At 37.2% G+C, this 21881-nt stretch overlaps 2 protein-coding genes across 3 annotated transcripts in view; one reads left to right on the forward strand and one right to left on the reverse strand.

The window, feature by feature from the left end:
• Positions 1 to 16536, reverse strand: part of METAP2 (methionyl aminopeptidase 2) — a 29530-nt gene extending 12994 nt beyond the window's left edge. Inside the window, exons 1-4 of one of the 2 annotated variants that reach the window (XM_040491190.1) lie at positions 16303 to 16536; positions 14401 to 14505; positions 5460 to 5525; positions 1531 to 1633 (exon numbers count right to left, since the gene is read on the reverse strand). In XM_040491190.1, coding sequence (XP_040347124.1) covers positions 1531 to 1633; positions 5460 to 5525; positions 14401 to 14505; positions 16303 to 16453 — 425 coding nt within the window. In that variant the 5' untranslated portion in view covers positions 16454 to 16536. Of the gene's footprint in view, positions 1 to 1530; positions 1634 to 5459; positions 5526 to 14400; positions 14509 to 16302 lie in introns of both variants that reach the window. The other variant, XM_040491189.1, reaches the window with a different exon arrangement.
• Positions 16477 to 21881, forward strand: part of LOC121040591 (uncharacterized protein C3orf20 homolog) — a 130874-nt gene continuing 125469 nt past the window's right edge. Inside the window, exons 1-2 of the mRNA XM_040491187.1 lie at positions 16477 to 16549; positions 16878 to 17052. The gene's annotated coding sequence lies outside the window, so the exon portion shown is untranslated. The remainder of the gene's footprint in view (positions 16550 to 16877; positions 17053 to 21881) is intronic.

The raw sequence follows: 21881 nt of genomic DNA on the forward strand, positions 1-21881 counted from the left end.
CATTCAAAAGAATAACAGGTCTTCTGACTGACTTGGAGAGCCTTCCTGAATGAGAAAAGGTGAGGAAAATGTGCATAGGATTCCATTTTGGAAAACAAACAAGACCAAAACACTCCCCCTACATAAACAGACATAGATGTGTACATATAGGAGCATATAAAAATATGGAAGGCTACCTGCTAGGTGGTTACATGAGTCTGGAAGGAAGGGAAGGAAGAGGGAACAAGCAAAAAAACAAAAAAAAAAAAACTAAAAAGATTATATTTAAAAAATAAATGTTGATTATATCGTATGTACTACAAAAAGTTAAATTACATGCCTGTAACATTTCAAAAACAGATGCTTTAAGATAGGGATGGTGATTGATGAATTCAAATCCAAAGAAAAGATGCTCATGACACAAAATTTCAGAACTTTATAGACTTATTCCCTATAGGTACTGGGAATTAAGGAGGGGGATTAAAATATAACAATATCATGTTCTTTCCTAAATTTAAAGAAAAACAATGATGTCTTTACAGGTCAGTGAAACAAGGCTACAGTAGAAGCTTTCTTAACCAACTATGGCAACCACTGGATTAACTGATGGTCTCAATTCCCTCTGTAAAATATACTGACCAATGGCCACTGTATTCTGAAAATTAGGGGCTGACAGGTTCCTGTACTGAATAATAATAGCAGCAACTAACAATGCTTACATGTGTCTGTTACCCTCCTAAATGCTTTACATATATTCTTCACAACAACCCTATGAAGTGCTTATTTTATGGATGAAGAAATGAAAACAAAGACATGATAAATTACTTGCCCAAGTCACAAAGCTAATAAGCATTAGAGTTGGTATTCAAATGAATCCCAGCTTCCATGTTCTTAGCCAGTCAACATAATGCCACTATGAGTGTCTCCTGACCAGCGGAAATGTTGCCTTTCAGAACAATCAGGTGATTTGCTCACAAACCGGTGTAAATTATCAGTTACTATAATTCTGTAATTTTGTTATATAGTACATAAAAAAAATTATTCCTATGAAAACTAAATTGACTACTCAGAAAAGTCTAAATAAAGGCAAGTCATCAAAAAAAAAAAAAAAACTTGTCACATTAAGTGTAGATAAGAACTGCAAATGGTTTCAGGGAAAAAAATGTAAACTTACAAGTATCAGACCTCAGACTACATAGTTTCTATTCACAGCAGCTCAAAATGGAATACATTCAAAGACAATGCATTATGGCTATAGCTTATGAGGAGAAAAAACATGTTCAAATATCAAGAATGATAAAAAACAAATGTTTAACTTTTATCAATAAAGATTTTTATTTTTTGTTATTCCCCACTTTAACATACTTTTTTGATTAAACTATGACCGGTCCCAATTATTTTGGATAAGAGGGCTTCTACTGTATTTTTGGTTAACAAATTCACATGCTTTTGTTAAGGTGGGGGACCAAAGCTCTGAGAAAAATCAAATCTGCTTTATTGCTAAGCTACAATTTTCAAAAATCAAACTGGAAGTTATTTTATGATCCTTACCCATCTTGTGTGGGTGGGTACTCGCATTCTTGTCCTTTGGGAAATACACCGTTAGGATACAGGTCACATATTGGAACTGAGGGAGGGTCTGTTTGAACTTTTGCTGTGAGATACAAATAAAGCATTAACTCCTGCAGTTAAAAATAAAATTAAGCACTTATCATTACAGTTTTTCTCAGTTCCTAATGGTTGCTATATGACCTAATTTTAAAGAATCTCCTTGCTGTCTTACAGTTAAAAACAGAAGATATTTCACCATGCTGGCCACCTCCTCTCCGATGTACTGCTGCTTGGGAATAGAAATATTCAACTCCTTAGAATTCCATTATGTATTTAAATAGTATATGCCTTGGCAGAAAGCACATTCTAATGTTTTTGTCTTCATTTACTATACTGGAAATGGAATAGCATAAAGGCTGTTTTTCACAAATAAAAATCAAAGAAGCAACAAGAAAATACGAAAGAAATCCTATAAAGATGAAATAAAAATATAAAACTACTATGTATTAATAAATTAAGTGAAAAACTTATTTCAAGGAAATAATAAGGTATAAAAGTTAAGCATATACATACCCAGGGCTAAAAGAATTTAGGTAGCCATACACAAATTTCCACATACTTAAAAAAAGGTAGAGTTCTTACATATGTTTTAAGAGCATTATTTCCCAAACTATGTTCTAAAACACACCAGTGTTCCAAGATGACTTTCAAAAATATCTGGAGATCTGTCTTCTGAAAAAAATGTTTAAATACAAAAGAACTAGTTACATAGTTCTTATTATATGAAGAATCACCTTTTAGTAATGACTGCTATTTCCAAAGACTGCCAGGAAGTTGAGTTAATTTATGCAGTGATATAAGACATTCAATGTATATCTGCAGCATTTCAACTACTGAGGTGAAATATGTGGTTTTCTTTTGATTATAACTGGTCTTATGTTACAGATTTTTGTCTTCAATTTTAACACATATTTTGCTCTCTTTGTTCTGCAATGGGGGAAAAAACTATATAAATAAAAATATGACTTTATTGAGCCAAATCATTTATCTATGGAACCATGTTCAGTTCCTTCCTTTAACCCAAATAGTATCTCATGAGCACCAAATGTTTTTCTGTCTTTACATAATGTTTAAAAGCGTCCTATCGGCAAGTAAACTTGGAAAACACTGTTTTAGGGCCCTCCTAAAAGGGAACATTTAAATTTAAAATAAAAAAAGATCTTAGAGGTCAACTAATTTAGCTTTACACTTAAATCTAGGAATCCCCTAATGCCTCTGACAGATGGCAGTGAACTCCTAACAATGGAAGCAGTCTTTATCTCCCAAGCAAAAATCCATTCATTTTGAAAGTACTGTAACTATTAGAAACCTCTTCCTATACTTATACTGTTAGTTCCAGCTTTATTCTTTGCAGTTGAAAACATTTTACTTTTCATTTCAACTGATTCCTTCCTCTCTATGATAAGAAACCACTTTAAGGGAAATGGTTCTTAACACTTTCACCCCTATGTGCCAGCCTTGAATTTGTCAATGTTCTTTGTAAGTTGGTATCAGAATTGATTTATATTAATAGTCCAAATAAGGTATAATTAATATAAGACTATACTTTTAATTCTAAAAACCTTAGAGCTATTAAATAGTTAAGACTCCCTGCTTTTTGGCTCACAATGTACTAGCACTCAAAATCCTTAGATCCTATTACCCTGTTCTAATTTTATGTACATCTATAAAAGTTCAGCTTGCTAATCCTAGTCTATTTCTCAGTTTTTTTGATCTTTTGAAATCCTGAGTTTATCAACAAAAGTATTACCACCCTCAGCTTTATTTCATCTACAAATCTGACAGATGCCTTTTATACTGTCCATAAATTATTAAAGCAAAAGACTCAAAAAGAACATTAGAGAAAAAAATTTGTAATAAAAATATGACTAGCCTTAACCACTTATTAACTGTGACTTGGACAAATGGCCAAATGTGCCAAGCCTCAGATTCCTCATCCACAAAATGAAGAACCAGATGAAATCTTGGATAACCTTTGAAAATACTAATGTACCCTGCCCAAGTTTTATCTAAAACTATGAATAATTATACGATCTGTACTACGGTTATCATTACTATCATTTGTAATTCTCTCACTTTATAAATGAGGAAAATAAGGGCAGTGAATGGCTCATTATTACATTATTTGGCTTATTCCAGAAGTGATTTATGATAGCCTACAAGGAGATCAAAAATAAACAAATAAGAAACAGTAAATAAGAGAAAATCAAAACATGGAAAGAACATAAAGTAGAACCTGAAATACAGCCAATACAAAACCACAGATTTGGCTCTAAGCCCTCTAGTAGCCAATATATATATTTTTAAAGCTAGGTTATTTGCATATAGATCACGCTTATGAGATAAATACATAAGTACTCAGGAAAAGCACAATTATTCTTGATACTAAGACCAAACAAAAGAGTGTCTCTTACAAGTACTCATAAAGAAATGTAATGAACAATAGGTTCAACAACATCCTCAGAGGAGGCACAATAAAAGCTGATGGCATCATAGTAAAACATCTGTCAGCGGAAGAATTCTACCAGTGGCATATACAAAGTAGCCCCTTAACATTACTCCCTGTTTATCTACTTCTGTTAGGGAGTAATTTAAGAGTATTGGGAGAAAGAGTTATCTCTCAAACCATTTCCAGACAATACCTTGTCTCATGGGCACACTTTTATCAATTTTTGAACAGAAGGAATATGATATCATAATCCCTGGAAGACTTCTAGAACATAGGTAGCCTATGCTCATTAAATACAGACTATGGAGGCACCTGGGTGGCTCAGTCGGTTGGGCGGCTGACTGCGGCTTAGGTCATAATCTCGTGGTCTGTAAGTTCGAGCCCCGTGTCGGGCTCTGTGCTGGCAGCTCAGAGCCTGGAGCCTGCTTCCGATTCTGTGTCTCCGTCTCTCTGCCCCTTCCCTGCTTGCTCTCTCTCTCAAAAATAATAAACTTAAAAAAAAAAATTTTTTTGTAATACAGACTATGCTAGGGACAGAACTGACATCCTATGTGTAGAAGGACCTAACAAAAGTAGATGCCTGAATAGAAAGAAGGCTATCCTATCTTCATCTGGAGACCCATCAGGAAAAATGCTGGCAGAGCCAAAAGCTTTCTTAAAAAAGTTACGTATTTCTCTCAACACAGAGATAAAAATGAGTCAAGCCCCAATATTCTAATTCATAAAATTTTCGCCTGAAAGATTTAAAGAAAGGTGCAACCAGACATTCAATGTTCCCTAACAGCCCAAAGGGCATCCAAGATTAGAACTTGTTCTGATTCTCAACCCAACCCAACATTTATTCCCCAATACTAACATTCTCCCCCTGGTCTCCCTAATAGAATTCCAGGTCCCTGAAGATGTTGATTTGCCATTTAAAATAAGACAAAACGCAAGTAGGATCATATTTTAAGTAATATGAAATAGTGCAATACGTCATTAGTAACATTTTACCATATGCACAAATTTTAAATAATGGGAATCCTCATTAAATACTCATCAAGAATCTTGTAATTTCAAAGCTGGCAGGTGAACTGCCAACTATGTTTACCCTATTACCACACAGTGGCATCACTTTAGTCATCCCTGAAAGAATTGTTATTTGCATTATTCAAGTTTTAAATGATAAACTCATCCCTAAATTATGGTAAAATGCAACCAACTTATTATTAACATCCCTTATCTCAACAATAGGTAAAGAAAATACCAACAGGACTATTAAATGAAAGAATAGTTGTTTCATTAAATTCTACCTCTGTTAAGCCTAAATTTATTTCCCTGACATACACTAGGATCTTAAGCAACTTCAAACCTACTCTTCAAACCAGCTGGTTAACAAACACTTCAAGTTTTTTAAGTAAGACCAACTTAAGATACTAACGTCCTCTCTTCTTCTTCTTCTTTTTCTTCTTCTTTCCAGCTGCTCCATCTCCATCCCCATCTCCATCTAAGAAAAGACCATTTCAAGTACACATTTATTTAAACCTCAGAAACAGAGAGACAAAACAAGCATAAGCAGACAAGTAACACACACACAAAGCATCTTAAATAGCATACAACAGAGTTGATCCAATATTCTTAGTTCAGAATTCTATATAATGCTAATGTATCAAAATTTGGTTTGTATAATCAAAAGCACTAAGGAAACTTTGACTCACTCTAATAAAAGAATTATTGAAAAAGGTATTTTTAAGAATAAAAAGTATATTAACACTCTTTTTCAAAAACTAGGAAAAATAACCAGTGTTAGTTTAATGCTAATGACTGGGTGACTTCACCTAAAATATTAATAGTTTGTTTACATATGCTTTGCAGGTTAGTATTTCATGACCTCATGTGATCCTCAAAGCAACTTTATGAGGTAAAACAAGGAATGTTTAACGGACATGCCCAAGGTAATCCTAACTGATAATGGCAGAACTGGACCAAGAATATATCACCTGATTCCTAATCCAGGCAGGGATATTTAGGGGGTCATATTTTAAAATATCTTTTCCTGGGGCACCTCAGTGGCTCAGTCAGTTAAGCATCTGACTTTGGCTTAGGTCACAATCTCACGGTTCATGGGTTTGAGCCCCGCGTTGGGCTCTGTGCTGACAGCTCCAAGCGTGGAGCCTGCTTCAGATTCTGTGTCTCCCTCTTTCTCTCTCTGTCCCTCCCCCACTTGCGCTCTCTCTTGTTCAAAAATAAATTTAAAAAATTAAAAAATTTTAAATATATTTTCCTGTATAGTTGTTATTAAAGAAAGAGTTCTTCTGGGTCAAATGTACACAAAAATCAGAGGGTATATATGCTTTTCCTAGGTTCAGTTGTCAGGTTCTCAAAAGAACCTGATGCCCAAAAATGGAGATTAAGAACTATCTGAAAAAATAGTTGGCAAAAGAGTAACTAAAGTAACCACTATCTGTTAGTTTTTATAACAATATTTTATGAAGCCCATGCCATTCTCTTGGAGAAAAGATAAAGGATACTATTATGGCCAAGATTAAATAAATAGTGACTTAAAACATTTCAAATAAAGGGTACCAAAAAATAGACTGGAATTTCTGAATTTCTAAAAAGGCTGCTCAATAAATTTCAACAGTCATGAAGTATGCCAATCTATCCACAAATCACAATGCTATGACACAGGGATGAATAGGAAGCTGTGGCAACAATTAGAAGTCGACAGTTTAATAGTATGTTCACCATATAGTCTTCTTTTAAATGTTTCCCCTAGTGGCAGTAACTCATGGCTAGCATCAATAATTTTAGATCATGAAATCCACACTCATAAAACAATGTCAAACGAATGCTTAAATTTTCTACTCCCAGAATGATAAGCAGGAGTCATAAATTATCTCATCATGCTACCACCTATATTCTTCTATTATAATTATCACACAAAATTATCATCTTTTTTTTTTTTGTCTGCAAAATGATAAAGGAGCTACAATGACCCTGCTTGTCTGTGAGCTCCTTAAAGATTATACACCATTTCTTAAACTAAGGCACAGGACAAAGCATATGATAAATATTCACTCTATTCAACAAATGAATGTTCTTTTCGCTTATTTTATCCTACTTATTTTCACCTAAATGAGAAATAGGAAACAGCAATTTAACAAAGAAGGAGGTAACATGATATAGGGCTTTAATGGATTGAGTGATAGAAAACAGCCAATATTTGACAATTTTTGACTTAGAAATTTGCAATTTCTTTTTTTTTTAATTTTTTTTTTTTTAACGTTTATTTATTTTTGAGACAGAGAGAGAGAGAGAGAGCATGATCGGGGGAGGGTCAGAGAGAAAGGGAGACACAGAATCTGAAACAGGCTCCAGGTTCTGGGCTGTCAGCACAGAGCCCGACGCGGGGCTCGAACCCACGAACTGTGAGATCGTGACCTGAGCTGAAGTCGGATGCTTAGCCAACTGAGCCACCCAGGCGCCCCAGAAATTTGCAATTTCTTATGTTCATTCAACCTCAGGAAATTGGGTACAGGAAACATGGAAACACAGTGGGAACACAACATTGCCAACTTATGCATTACTGGTTTCTAGATTCAAAAGCTCAAGAAAAATAACAGTAAAATAATTTTTTTATGTTTATTTATTTTTAAGACATATGAGACATATTTATTTTTGAGACACACACATATGAGCAGGGGAGGGGAAGGGAGAGAATCCCAAGCAGGCTCCACGCTGTCAGAGCGGAGCCCAACGCAGGGCTTGATCTGATTAGAGATCATGACCTGAGCCGAAATCAAGACAACAAACTGAGCCATCCAGGAGCCCCTAACATGAATTTTTTTTTTTTTTTTAGAAAACACAACTTTCAGGGTGCCTTGGTACCTCAGTCAGATGAGTGGTTGACTAGTGATTTCAGCTCAGGTCATGATCCCAGGGTTCTCCCTCCTTCACCCCCTTTCCCCTCCCCCTCCACCACTCTCCCCTGCTTGCAGGTGCTCTAAAAAAAAAAAAAAAATTAATTAAAAAAGAAAACACTAATTCACATATTCTGCACTACAATTTTAATAGTAACTTTCATTCATTCAATAAACATTTGCTTAGGGATTGGTGGCTTGGTTAAGCATCCGACTTTGGCTCAGGTCACGATCTCATGGTTCATGAGTTTGAGCCCCATGTTGGGCTCTGTGCTGACAGCTCAGAGCCTGGCACCTGCTTTGGATTCTGTGTCTCCTTCTCTCTCTGCCCCTTACCAACTCATGTGTGCACACACTCTCTCTCTCAAAAACAAACATTAAAACATAATAATAATAATTTGCTGACTTCTCAAATAGGTAAAAGGAGTAAAATAGCAAACAAGATGGTCTTTATTCTGGAAGAACATTCAATGTCTAGCATACTGGTACATAACACTACACTCAACCTAAAACAAATGCTTCAAGATATATATCCAGTTTTAAATACACCCTAAAAGTCCTTCCAGCTGTGTGATGTTAGACAAATTATTTAGCCTCTCTCTACCATGGTTTCTTTATCTTGAAAATGAGGTAAGAAGAAGCTCCTCCTTTGATACTCCTTCTTCTGAGGCTAATTACTTTATCCAATGTTCAAGGTCTGTATTCGGTATGGAATAATAGCTACTGTTTATTGCCAGAAGGGTAGTAGAGCCTGGATCCGAATACTCAACTATATATGTTTATACTCCCATGCATTATACCATGCCACAATTTATGTTTTTTTTAATGTTTGTTTGTTTGTTTGTTTATTTATTTATTTATTTATTTTAATGTTTATTTATTTTTGAGACAGAGAGAGACAGAGCATGAACGGGGGAGGGTCAGAGAGAGAGGGAGACACAGAATCCGAAGCAGGCTCCAGGCTCCGAGCCGTCAGCACAGAGCCCGACGTGGGGCTCGAACTCATGGACGGTGAGGTCATGACCTGAGCCGAAGTCGGACGCTCAACCGACTGAGCCACCCAGGCGCCCCATAATGTTTATTGATTTTTGGTTTTTAAAATTTTTGATTTTAATGTTTATTTTTACGTTTTATGTTTTAACGTTTATTTATTGAGAGACAGACAGAATGCAAGCGGGGGAGGGGCAGAGAGAGGGAGACACAGAATCGGAAGCAGGCTCCAGGCTCTGAGCTGTCAGCACAGCACCCAACAAGGGGCTTAAACTCATGAACAGTGAGATCACAACCTGAGCTGAAGTCCGACACTTAACTCACTGAACCACCCAGGTGCCCCACAACTTATGTTTTTGTAAGTCTTTCACAGCATCCCAGGATATTCTTAACAGGTATAGACTGTTCATATTTATTGCTGGATTAGCACCATGTCCAAATCAATTAACATTTGTTGAATGACAACTGGACATCCATATGCAAGAAAAAAAGGTACCTTAATTCTTACCTTCCACTATATACAAAAATGAATTCTAATGGATCATAAACCTAAACATAACAGCTAAAAATATATAAAACTTCTTGGGGTGGCTGGTTGGCTCAGTTGGTTCAATGTCCCAACTCTTGATTTTGGCTCAGGTCGTGATCTCATGGTCTATGAGTTCGAGCCCCACATCCAGCTCTGCACTGGCAGTGTGGAGCCTGCTCAAAATTCTCTCTGCTCCATCTCTACTCACCTGCATGCTATCTGTCTCTCAAAAATAAAGATTTTTAAAAAAAACAAAACTTTCCATTCTTTAAAATAAAGAAATAAAAATAAAAATAAAAATGTATAAAACTTCTTGAAGAGAACGTAAGAAAAAATCTTCATGACCATAGAGACAGCAATTATTTAACTTTTTGGATAACACACAAAAAACATGACCCATAAATAAAATGGGATTTCATCAAAATTAAAATCTTTTCTGGGGCACCTGGGTGGCTCAGTCAGTTGGGCGGCCGACTTCGGCTCAGGTCATGATCTCACGGTCCGTGAGTTCGAGCCCCGCATCGGGCTCTGTGCTGACGGCTCAGAGCCTAGAGCCTGTTTCAGATTCTGTGTCTCCCTCTCTCTGACCCTTCCCCATTCATGAGCTGTCTCTTCCTGTCTCAAAAATAAAGAAATGTTAAGAAAAAAAAATTAAAAATTAAAATCTTTTCTGCTGCAAATACTAACGTGAAAGAAAATATTAAAACATTTATCAGATAAAGAATTTGTATCAAGAATAGAGAACTACTATAACTCAGTAAAACAAATAACTCAGTTGAAAAATGGACAAAAGATGTGAACATTTCACCAAAGATATATGAGGCAAAAACATGAAAAGATGTTCAACATCATCAATCATTAGGGAAATGCAAGTTAAAACCACAATAACATACTACTACACACCTGTCAGAAAGCTAAAATTTAAAAATTAACAATACCAAATGCTTAAGAGATTCAAAGCACTTGGAACTCTCAACCACTGCTGACCAGAAAGCAAAATGACACAGCTACTCTAAGTAACAGTTTGATAGTTTCTTATAAACATATACTTCCCATATGACCAGCAAACCTACTCCTAGGTATTTACTCAGGAGAAATGAAAATGTCTACACAAAGCCTTGTATACAAATGTTGACAGTAACTTTATTCATAAGGCAAAAACTAGAAACAATCCAAATATCCATCAACTAGTAAGTGGATAAACGAATTTGGAATACTATTCAGCAATAAAAAGTAATGAACTACTGACACATATGCAACAACTGGATGACTCAGATTATCATGCTAAGGGAAATAAGCCAAACAAGCCACACACTACAATAATTCCATTTATATAATATTGTAGAAAAAACTACAGTAACAGAAAAATGTATCAAAGGTTTCAAGGGATCAGGGTATAGAGCAGAGAACAGACTTCAAGGGGTACAAGGGGACTTTTCTGTGGAGATGGAAATGTTAAATGAAAATGGTCTACATCTTGAGGTGCCTGGATGGCTCCATTGGTTAAGCAATCGACTTCGGATCAGGTGATAATCTCACAGCTCCTGAGTTCAAGCCCTGGTTCATGAGTTCAAGCCCTGCGTCAAGCTCTGTGCTGACAGCTCAGAGCCTAGAGCCTGCTTCACATTCTGTGTCTCCCCCTCTCTGCCCCTCCCCTGCTTGCACTCTGTCACTCTGTCTCTCTCTCTCTCTCACAAAAATAAACAAACATTAAAAGAAAATGGTCCACATCCTGGTTGTGGTAACACAAATGCGTACATTTGTCAAAACTCACCAAACGATATACTTACCATTTTTTTTAATCTTTTTTTTTTTTTTTTTTTTTTTTTTGAGAGAAAGAGTGTGAGCAGGGGAGGAACAGAGAGAGGGAGATACAGAATCCGAAACAGGCTCCAGGCTCTGAACTGTCAGTACAGAGCCCAACACGGGGCTCGAACTCATGAACGGTGAGATCATGATCTGAGCCTAAGTCAGATGCTCAACCAAATGAGCCACCCAGGCGCCCCATCAAACGATTACTCATAAAGGGCAAATATATAGAACGTACAACATCATGAGTAAACCCTAATATAAACTATGGACTTTGCATAATAATGATATATCAGTGTAGGTTCATCCGCTGTCACAAATGCACCACTCCAGTGGGGGATGTTGATAATGGGAGAGGCTGTGCATGTGTAGTGGTAGGGGGTACATGGGAAATCTCTGTACCTTCTGCTTGATTTTGCTATGAACCCCAAGTAAAACTTCTCCAAAACAAAGTGTATTTTTTGAAAATGGTGAATACAGTCCTAGGCAAATTATACCTTAATAAACTTGACTTAGGGGACCCAGGTGGCTCAGTTGATTAAAGGTCCAACTCTTGAGCTCTGTTTAGGTCTTGATCTCAAGGTCATGAGTTCAAGTCCTGCGCTGGACTTAAATACTTAAAATTTTTTTTTAAAAACTTAACTTAAAACTTTATTGAATTACTTCTAGAACATTGCCAATTGCCCATGGGACTAACTTTTCACACCAATACTCCAGTGTCAAATTAAACACATCTAAAATTAAACACAATACCTTCTCCTTTGCCTACAAATTCCCTCCTCCAATCCCCACCCACTCTCCCTCTCTACTTCACCATTTCAGTGAACAGCACCAATACTGTCACCCATGGTCAAACCTCTAGAATCTACTAATGCCTCTTCTTCCTTCTCCCCAGTTTTAAAGTCTCTTGCATCCTTTGAATTCTGCTTCTACAACCACTATTCCAATGAACCGTTCCTTTCCATTCTCATTTATGCCCACCAATTTAAATCATCATTAACACATGCCTAAGCTGTTAAGTGCCCTTCAAAATGATTTCCAAGCCTTTCCTGTATATTTCCTCTAGCAACCCTGCATATATATAAAGATTAAATTATTTTCATAACATTCTTCTCTTTTCTTTAACATTTTATCTTTTAAGTAAGCTCTATGCCCAATGTGGGATTTAAACTCACGACCCCGAGGACCAAGAGTCACATGCCCTATGGCCTGAACCAGCCAGGCTCCCCTATAACATTCTTTTAAAAATGCTCCAAGGCTCCTTGAACAAATCATCTCATATGGCTGGTCTGCACTATTCACTACATCTTGAATACATTCTCAGCATTGTTCTGCCCCAAAGTGGTCTCTTCTGTTTGGTTTCATTCACTCAAGTCCCACTCCTTCCAAAGAGTGTTCCTTCATCATTGAGCCCATAATTCCATCTCCAAATTCCAATAAGCTTTCAGTGTATCTTTTCCGCTCTTTGTCTCTCCATCCCACTATCAGTTTTTCTTTAGTACAAAGATTCTGAAATACTAACTTTCTATCCTCTCAAACAACTCTCATAATAGATAAGTAGTATTAATCTATTAATTGGTACTACTAATTAGTATGAATTAGTACTAATTATTAATTCATTTCAATAATTACTATTATTGAAACGAATTAGGCAAACAATTCAATTAGAGAAAACCAATACTCCAAAAATTGTCTTTAAAAAATTGATGATTTCCAATCCGACAATCAAAGTTTTCTCCTTCAATGTCAAGAGATTCACACAACTTTGCAGAGGTGCAATGAAACAAGGAATGCTCTTCAAGATTAACATTTTGATATTCTACAAAGGCCTACAGCAATCTATTATATAACCTTGAATTTAACAGTTTCTTTCTTGCTAAGAGCTCAAAATATGGTCATAATTTGAAGCACAAACCAACGTAAAATGGACAAGAGATTTGCTTAAGGAAGAGCTAACTATTCCCTTGAACCTTGGCATATTTTCCACCAAATTTTGACTATAAGCTCCTTGAAGACATAGAGTTTATCTTTCTAAAGGAGAGACAACTACTCGGGCTTATCCTAACACAATAATTAAAGTACAGCAAGCTTTTGTGTTGCTAAGGATTATAAGGCACAAGCCCAAGTTGGCAGTGCTTGAGGAAGAGCAGCAAGTCACAACGGTACAATTAAGAATGGGAAAATCTCATCTTCCTTTCTGCCAAAAAAGCTTGCGGAATAAGTTCTCTTAGCAAATACTGCCTCCACTGTCTTACTGATAACATCAATTGTTAGAATCCCAACAGTTTTTGTCTTTAAAGAAATTTTATAGGACCAACATACGGCAAGAAGCTAGGGTTGGGAAATTTGTAATAGAGTTTAGAGGCACTCCATATAGTCTTTGAAAATAAAAAGAGGGAGCTTTCATACAGAGTAAAGGAATAGACTTGGAATCAGGTGCTAGGTTTGAAACTTTTGGTTCTACACATAGCTGTGTCACACTGGGCAAATGACATAACTATTATTTCCTGAAAGAGCACCTACTTTGCTTGGTTTTGTGAAGGTAAAATGAGAACACATGTGAAAGTATTCTAAGACAGCGCCTTGTACATATTAGTTGCTCAATAAATGTTAGTTGAATAAACAGTCCTTTTATTTCATCTTGATACCCACTACTTAGTATTTTACCAAGTACATTATTAAAAGTTGAGATCTGTGTTATTTGAGCATTCAGCCTATCCCACTTTAAAAAAAATTTTTTTTTCAACGTTTATTTATTTTTGGGATAGAGAGAGACAGAGCATGAACGGGGGAGGGGCAGAGAGAGAGGGAGACACAGAATCAGAAACAGGCTCCAGGCTCTGAGCCATCAGCCCAGAGCCTAACGCGGGACTCGAACTCACGGACCGCGAGATCGTGACCTGGCTGAAGTCGGACGCTTAACCGACTGCGCCACCCAGGCGCCCCTTATCCCACTTTTTAAGTTACTTATAAATACCTTTTCTTTTTTATCTGTGATACTGAGGCTTTAATGTCAATTAATTAAGTAAAACATCAGAGAATCACAAACTATATGGACACAAGCAGGTTTTGTTTAAAGAATATCATATTTTCTTGCTTTTCTAACCACAAAAATCAAATTTACCATTTACCTTCATCGTCATCATCTCTTTCTTTCTCTTCCAATGCTTGTCTTTCCAATTGTCTTGCTACCTCATCAACTGAGGCTCCTGATTCTTTATCAGGTTCCTGTTGCCCTGCTGATCAAATATAACATAAGTCAAATCTAATAAAGATACTTTCCAATTTGAATATGTTCTAAGGATCCTGGAGAACACACAAGTCCTTTCCCGTCTGATAAGTATTCAGGAAACAAAAACAGAAACGTTATTGTGAACATAATCGAATTTACTTAACAAAAATCTGCCACATCTAAGTAGCATTGTCCATTCAATAAACTATCCATTATACCTTCTTTGTACTAGTAACTAAACAATAAAAGAAAATGTGAGTTGGTCCCTAGCCTTAAGTTGTTTCACTTTTTAAAGTACTTAACAATTTTACTACAGCAAACACTTTATTAACCAAACAGGTACTTAAGATAGGTAGTAAATGCTGAAGGTCTTAGCAAGAGGAGGATTTGTACAAGACACTGGGAACTTCAAATCTTCATGAAGAAGTTGCCAAGCCAGGATGGGTAAAATCAAAACAAATAGGAAAAGACAATTCCATTACTATAAAACCTAAATTCTTGAACAGCACAAGACCAGCTCCCCCCACCTCACCCAAGTGATTACAACAATCTAGCTGTAGGAGCAATAGCTGTGTATAAAGGGATAGTTTTCCCACTTAGCACATACTGAAGTGATATTCTGGCTACTGTAGAGGGTTCATATTGAGAGATACAACTGCTTAAAATATATTAGGGTCAGTCTACTGAACACCTGAATGGACAAACTGAAGAGTTTGGATTTCATTCGAAAGCCAGGAACAGCCAACTTATGTCCAGGGATTAAACTTTCTCTTGAAGTGTCTCAGCACCCACAACTTTCCCTTTACAACTCCCATTTAATCAAAATTTCATAAAGTTATAGATTAACCCTTTCCAACCTGTCTCAACTTCACCTTCATCACTTGTGGCCTCTCCATTGGTCCCTCAATCTTTGTGTGGCTGATTTTAGAAACAGGTACAACATTTTTTCCCCTAAAATGAAGGACCACGTACAACAAAAACACCGACTTCTCAAAATATTTTAAGTTCCTAACTCATAATGTAATCCAAGTGTAAACTTTCAGCTGTTTTCCTTACCTTACCAATGGGTTTAAAGAAGTTCAATTCCAACCCACAGAATATTCTATCTGGACTGCCGGCAAATGGCATCATAATTCACACCTAAAAGCCTTGAAGCTTGGTGATGCTAGGGGATGAGGCAGGTGAAAATTCGCACCACTATCATATATTCTGCAATTACTACTCAGTGACATGAGCGCGTGGGCAAACACACATATACACACATCCAGAAGTGCAGCCCGCAACAAAAATCCTTCTGTAAACCAGGAAGGTGGGGGGAGGCGCAGTCAAGGCACTAAGATTTGCCCACTCCTTTCCTATCCTTGACGAAAATATGCTCCAGGTTGCTTCAGCAAAGAGGCGACAGTCCGGGTCAGAACGGATTTTTGAGGAAGGCACACCGCGAGGAGGGTAGTAGAGCTCGGCCCTGTGCACAGCTTCAAGTTCGTTGCACGGTATGTATGGGTGGGAGCTGAGTTCTGGCAATTATAAGGGCCCAGCAACCCCAGAACTACCTCACCACAGGCTGAAGCACACTTTTCTCCCCCACCCCACCCCCACCAACTCTCTAGTCCCAGCTAAAGAGAAGCCGCCTCCCCCCGGGATTGGGAATCTGTAGTCCGATTTCAACACACACTCAGTCCTGGGAATCAGTCCAGTGCAGTGTTCCGAGTCCCCCAGTCTCTTGTCACTCCTGCCGGGCCTGGGCCGAGCCGTTCGGCAATCCCTGGCGGGGACTGGGAACATACAAAACTCCCTTTACCTGTGGCAGCCCCTTTACTCTTCCTCTTCTTCCGTCTTTTTTTCTTGGCTGCCTCCTCAGCCGTAGAGACAGCTCCCTCTTCTCTGTCTTCTGGATCCAGGTCGCCATTCAGGTGGCTCCCGGAGGACGCTGCCTCCTCCACACCCGCCATGTTGCCCGAGAGAGCGCGAGACAGTGAGACAGAGCGGCGAGGGCCCGCTCCTTCTTCACCCACCTACACAAGCGACGCCGGAAGCTGTTCTCGATGGTAGGAGCGCAGGGAATGCTGGGATGTCGGAGGACTCGACGGCGCGAATCGCGCGCGAAGAGGTGTTGGGCGAGGCTGCGGAGGAGGGCTGGAGTGTGGCTGCTAAAGTGCTAGTAGGGCTGCCTCATACACCTTTTTTGTCCCGCGCCTTGGGCATTCCCCCGGCACATTGAATGGCTGTGCTTGCCCAGCCCTCAAGAGAGAGGGACGTCTGTGCTGAAACCGAAAAGTCATATTAGCGGATTTATGAAGCGTGCCGAAAGCGAGAAGGGGGCCCCAAAATGTGTTCACTTGTACACCTTTTTTTTTTTTTTTTTTTTTTTTTTAGGACTCAGAAGGACTGCGTTGTTTTTCACAGTTACAGTTCACGACGAGGCTGTCCAAGCACTTACGGTGATGCACCTGCAAAGGAGACTGAAGAGGCGTTTATTATTAGAGAAGGCAAGGGAAAACAGCGTTTCACGGAGGGAGTGATTAACCGCAGAGTGCTGCTAGGAAGTCAAGTAAGAGGACTGAAAAATGTCTGTTGTATATAGTAACATGGAAGACATTGGTGACCTTAGCAACAGCTACTTAGTGAGAAGTATAGTCTGAGCTCAGGAAATAGTCATTGTATCAATAGCACTTTAAAAGCTCCAAGTACTTTATTTTCTCATTTTATCCGCTTCTGAGTTGAGGAAATTAGAAAGTTTTGTAAACTTAGGTCACACAGCAAGTGAATAGAATCCAAACAGGCATCAGGCACCAAAAGTTAAATAATTCTGTATTCTGCCTTCCCAAATGAAATTTCAAATCAGTAAACATTTATTGATTATAGGTTAGAAATATTTTTTCTTGATGGGCAATAAAAAATGAAGGACAAATCTGTACCCTCAAGAAAGTGTAGCATTCAATGAGACAAAAATTTAACTAAATAAGAATAAAATAATACTTACGCTAATACGTAAGTCATTTAATTCTTTTCTATTCCAAGCTAATCTATCACAAAGGTGAGGAATTTTAAAACAGTCTAGAAGATATTCAGACTAAGGGCAAGGATGTGACTAAGCTCAGGAGAAATCAAAGCTCACCCTTTTAAGGTGCAAGGCTACTGCAGAAGATTTTTTAACATCCTTATAACTAATACTGCTACGTCAAAATGCCTCCAAAATTTTTTTGTAAATCTTTCCGGTTTTTCTGTAAATTCTGGAATACTTGTACTGTGGCTACTATCTCAGACCCAGTTGAGGAGACACAGGATCCTGGAGGACAGAAACTGTAGGGTTGATAAATGAATTTTCACAAAGGGGTGCTGGTATAGGTTGACAGAATTATCAACGTCAAAATAAAATTTGTTCACTTAAAAAGATAAGCTACTAAAATGCAATAAGACAAAATATTGTTTCTTTGTTGGAAAGGGATTGTACTCTACTTCTCCCCCTTTTTTTCCTGAAAAGAAGCAAGAAAACTAAACTTCAAGGTAGTTGTATAAAAACAATATATATCTCAACAGTATGGTAGTCGATATTTGTTGGATGATTGTTTTCCAGGAAATTCCAGAGTTTGAGATAACTGAGTGAGTACTTAAAATAATAGCCCGTTACACTCCTTATTTCCATCATTTTTCTTCATTTAGTTTCTCTACAAGAGGAAATTGAATAGGATAAAGGAATGAGAAATGTTGAAATCTCAAAGAATCTAAAAGAACTAAGAATCTAAGTAAATAATGTAACTCAATACCAGTACAGGCTAAAATATTTTTCCTAGCTGACTACATGAAGTAATTTTGTCTCAGATGGCTAACTAGATAAGCAGATAAAAATGTATTTTTTCCTTAGGGAGATACTTTTCCATTTATAAAGTCAATGCATTATAATACATATATTTTTTAAAGATTTTTAAGTAATCTCTATACCTAACATGGGGCTCAAACTCACAACCTTGAAGTCAAGATTCACATGGTCTACTGACTGAGCCATCCAGGTGCCTGGATACAATAAGACATATTTATTATTTTGTCCAGAAATGTATTTTTTGCTAAAAAAACCTCGATTCAAAAAATGGACATTTTTAGTCCCAGTCTTACTTTTTATTTTGAAGTCCTTGATAGTGGTATGGCTTTGGACAAGTCACTTAATTTCTCCAAATTGCACTTCTCTTACGTGTGTTAACTAACATTAACATTAACATACGTTTCCTTATTTCTAAAATGAGTATAACAATAGTACTACATAGAATATGGAAATTAAATTTCAATATGGAGAGAAAGCACTCATGGTAGCATAGTGTCTTACACAATAGTGATAAATGTTAGCTAACTTTACTGTTAGTAAGCCATGCTCCTAAAAATTTTACATTTGTCTGGATCATTTGATGGCCTAGATATCCTAAGGCACTCTTATGTTTTATTGACCTCTGGCAATGGGTTAGCAAGAAATATATTAGGAAAAAAATTGAGAAGGCTTGATTTCTTAATGTTAAGGGTAAGGATATTTTTTTCATATCTTTATGTTTAAAATGTGATATAACTCTTTAAAAATCTATAGATGACATGGCATATACATGCATATGCCGTGTGTGTGTGTGTGTGTGTTTGTGTGTGTGTGTATATATATATATATATATATATATATATATATATACACACACACACACACATACATGCCAGTCTCCAAGTACAGTCACATAGAGGTTAGGGCTTCAACATGTGAATTTGGGGGGGGAACAAAATTCAGATCATAACACAGACATTGCCAAATGCCTTCTTATAGAAGGGTGCAGGGAGTTATTCCCAGCTGAGAGCCACTGGCATAAAGGCATGAAAGAATATGGAATGTTTATGGTAAGTTCTTGCTGAGGAGTAAATTACAACTAGATTGTAAAGGGCCTTTTGTGTTACCCTAGAGGATAGCTTGTATTGTAAGGCCTGAAGGTGATATGTCACAGGGACATTTAAAGTTTATTATTTTAGAAAAAAGTCTAAAATAGAAGGCCATAATAGACATGTCAATAACATGTAAATAAAATGATTACTATGTGCCATTAAAAGCCAGAAAAGTATATGCATGTAGATTATATGGATAAATTTAAATGGTTATGTAACACAGAGATTTTTCAAGCTAGCTAAAGATCACTGTGATGGCAGTCTGAATTCTAGAGCAATGGTTGCCATCCAATAAATGGTTTCATTTAAAAAGCCAAATAGGGGTCGGCTAAGTGTCTGACTCTTGATTTCTGCTTAGGTCACGATCTCATGGTTTGTGAGATCAAGCCCGTCAGGCTGTGCACTCACAGCACAGAGCCTGGTTGGCATTCTCTTTCTTCCCTCTCTCTCTGGCCCTCCCTGGCTCACACACTTGCTCTTTCTCACTCTCTCTCAAAATAAATAAACTTAAAAAATAAAATAAAAAGGCAAATATATTTAAAGAACTGTTTTCAACGAGGGTATGGTACTTTCTATTTTTTGAAGTTGAATAGTCTTTTAAATTACTATGAAATGGTAGTGAGAGTAGATGATGTTGGGTTTTGTGCCCTGACAAAATTTTTAAAAAAAGAAAACCATACTATGTCAGTTCTCAAAACCATTTTTTAGACTTTTCTGAACAGTGAGATCTCTAAGTCTAATGGCCTCTATTCTAAAGAAAACATTGGAAATGACAGAGCCTTGTAGTAGAGGAGACTTGCTAAGATGTTACTGTTGATAACAGTATTGATAAGAACTTACAGAAGGCTGTTGGGGGGCCAGAGAGGAGAGGTTGGATTGCAGAAACATTTTGAACATAGATTTAAAAGAACTTAATGGTCCATTAAATGTGGAGAGGTAGAAATTGAGGATCACACCCAGGTTTCTGGCTTGGGTTCCTGGGTGGATAGTGGTACCACTCTCTGAGATAGGGAATAAAGGAGGAGGAGGAGGTTTTGTAGGAGTTGGAGGAGAAGATAAGCATTGGGCATTTTAAGTTTGAGATGCCTGCAGAGCATCCAGACAAAGATATCTAGTAGTCAGTTAGAAATATGGGTCTGGAGATATAGACATGTGAGTTATTAGGACTTGGGTAGAAGGCTATGAAGGAGGTAATTCAGGGAGGAGAGAACAGGACCCAAAACAACAACCCAGAAGGACACTAATGTTTGAGGATTTTGTTTACAACAAACAAGAGTGGAAAATTCTGTTAAAAAAAGTACAAAGAAATAATAGGACAAGAAGGAGAAAATGCTTTAGAGAATAATCACATAGAAATAAGGAGAAAAAAAGGGTTTACAGAATAAAAGTTTGGTCAACTATATCAACTGCTGAAGAAAGATTAAGTAGTATGAAGTCTCAAACTAGAGCATTGATTTTAGCTATCAGGAGGCTACTGGTAACTTTAGTGACAGCAATTTTGTTAGCACCAAAAGAGGGATCCTCACAAGAGATTGGGATGCACTATCCTGAACGCCAGCTCAAAGAGCAAAGGATCCTTTATCCCAAACTTACTTTATTAGTGACTCTTGCAGTGTTCTCCTCTTTTGTTCTAGAAGAGAGTGTTTCTTGAAATTACATGTGGCTCTGTTGCCACGTACTCTGGTATAATTCCTTTCCTATTTTAGTTCTGTCCAACAACATCCTAGGTTACCATTTGTCTTCAAACATATTATTATCTCTTTTTGTAACTGGAGAATAGATACTTAATAATAGAACTTTACCTTCCCCATAATCTCTATGTAGCATCCATGTATTTAGGCTGAACTTTGGGAAAGACATATATGGTTCCAAGAAATATTCCTATGGCCAAAATGTCAGGAGTATCATTACCTACATGGAAGTTTCAAGTGTTTATTAGGGATACATAGGAATCAATATTAAGAGTTCATAAACGAAAGATAAAAACTACATGAAATACTGGAGGACAAATGACAGTACCATTCATAGACTCCCTCTTCCCATCTCTCCTGATCATGGTTCCCTACTACTTGTAAAAGAACTGAGGGTTATTTTAGTGTTGAAGATCAAGGTGGGCTGAGTTGAACTAGGAATATATTGTGAATGAGGTTGTAATGATCCCTCATGAGTAGGATTAGTATTCTTATAAAAGAGGCTCCAAAGAGGTCCCTTGCCCCTTCCACTGTGAGGACACAGCTGTCTATAAACCAGGAAGCTGGACCTCACCAGACACAGAATCAGACAACTTGAAATTGTCTTATTTGGTTGATTTTGATTTTTTTTTTTCTCTTTTGCTTCAGTTTGGATGGTTTCATTGCTTTGCCTTCAAGGTCACTTTTATAGTGTCTAATTCCGATGAAGCTTATCTGGTTACCTTTTCATTTCAGATACTATTTTCTTCAGTTCTAGAATTTCCATTTTGTTCTTTTT

This window comes from Herpailurus yagouaroundi, unplaced genomic scaffold (assembly GCF_014898765.1).
Source record: "Herpailurus yagouaroundi ecotype Mexico unplaced genomic scaffold, PumYag 182, whole genome shotgun sequence".
In the NCBI taxonomy this organism is placed as follows: domain Eukaryota; kingdom Metazoa; phylum Chordata; class Mammalia; order Carnivora; family Felidae; genus Herpailurus; species Herpailurus yagouaroundi.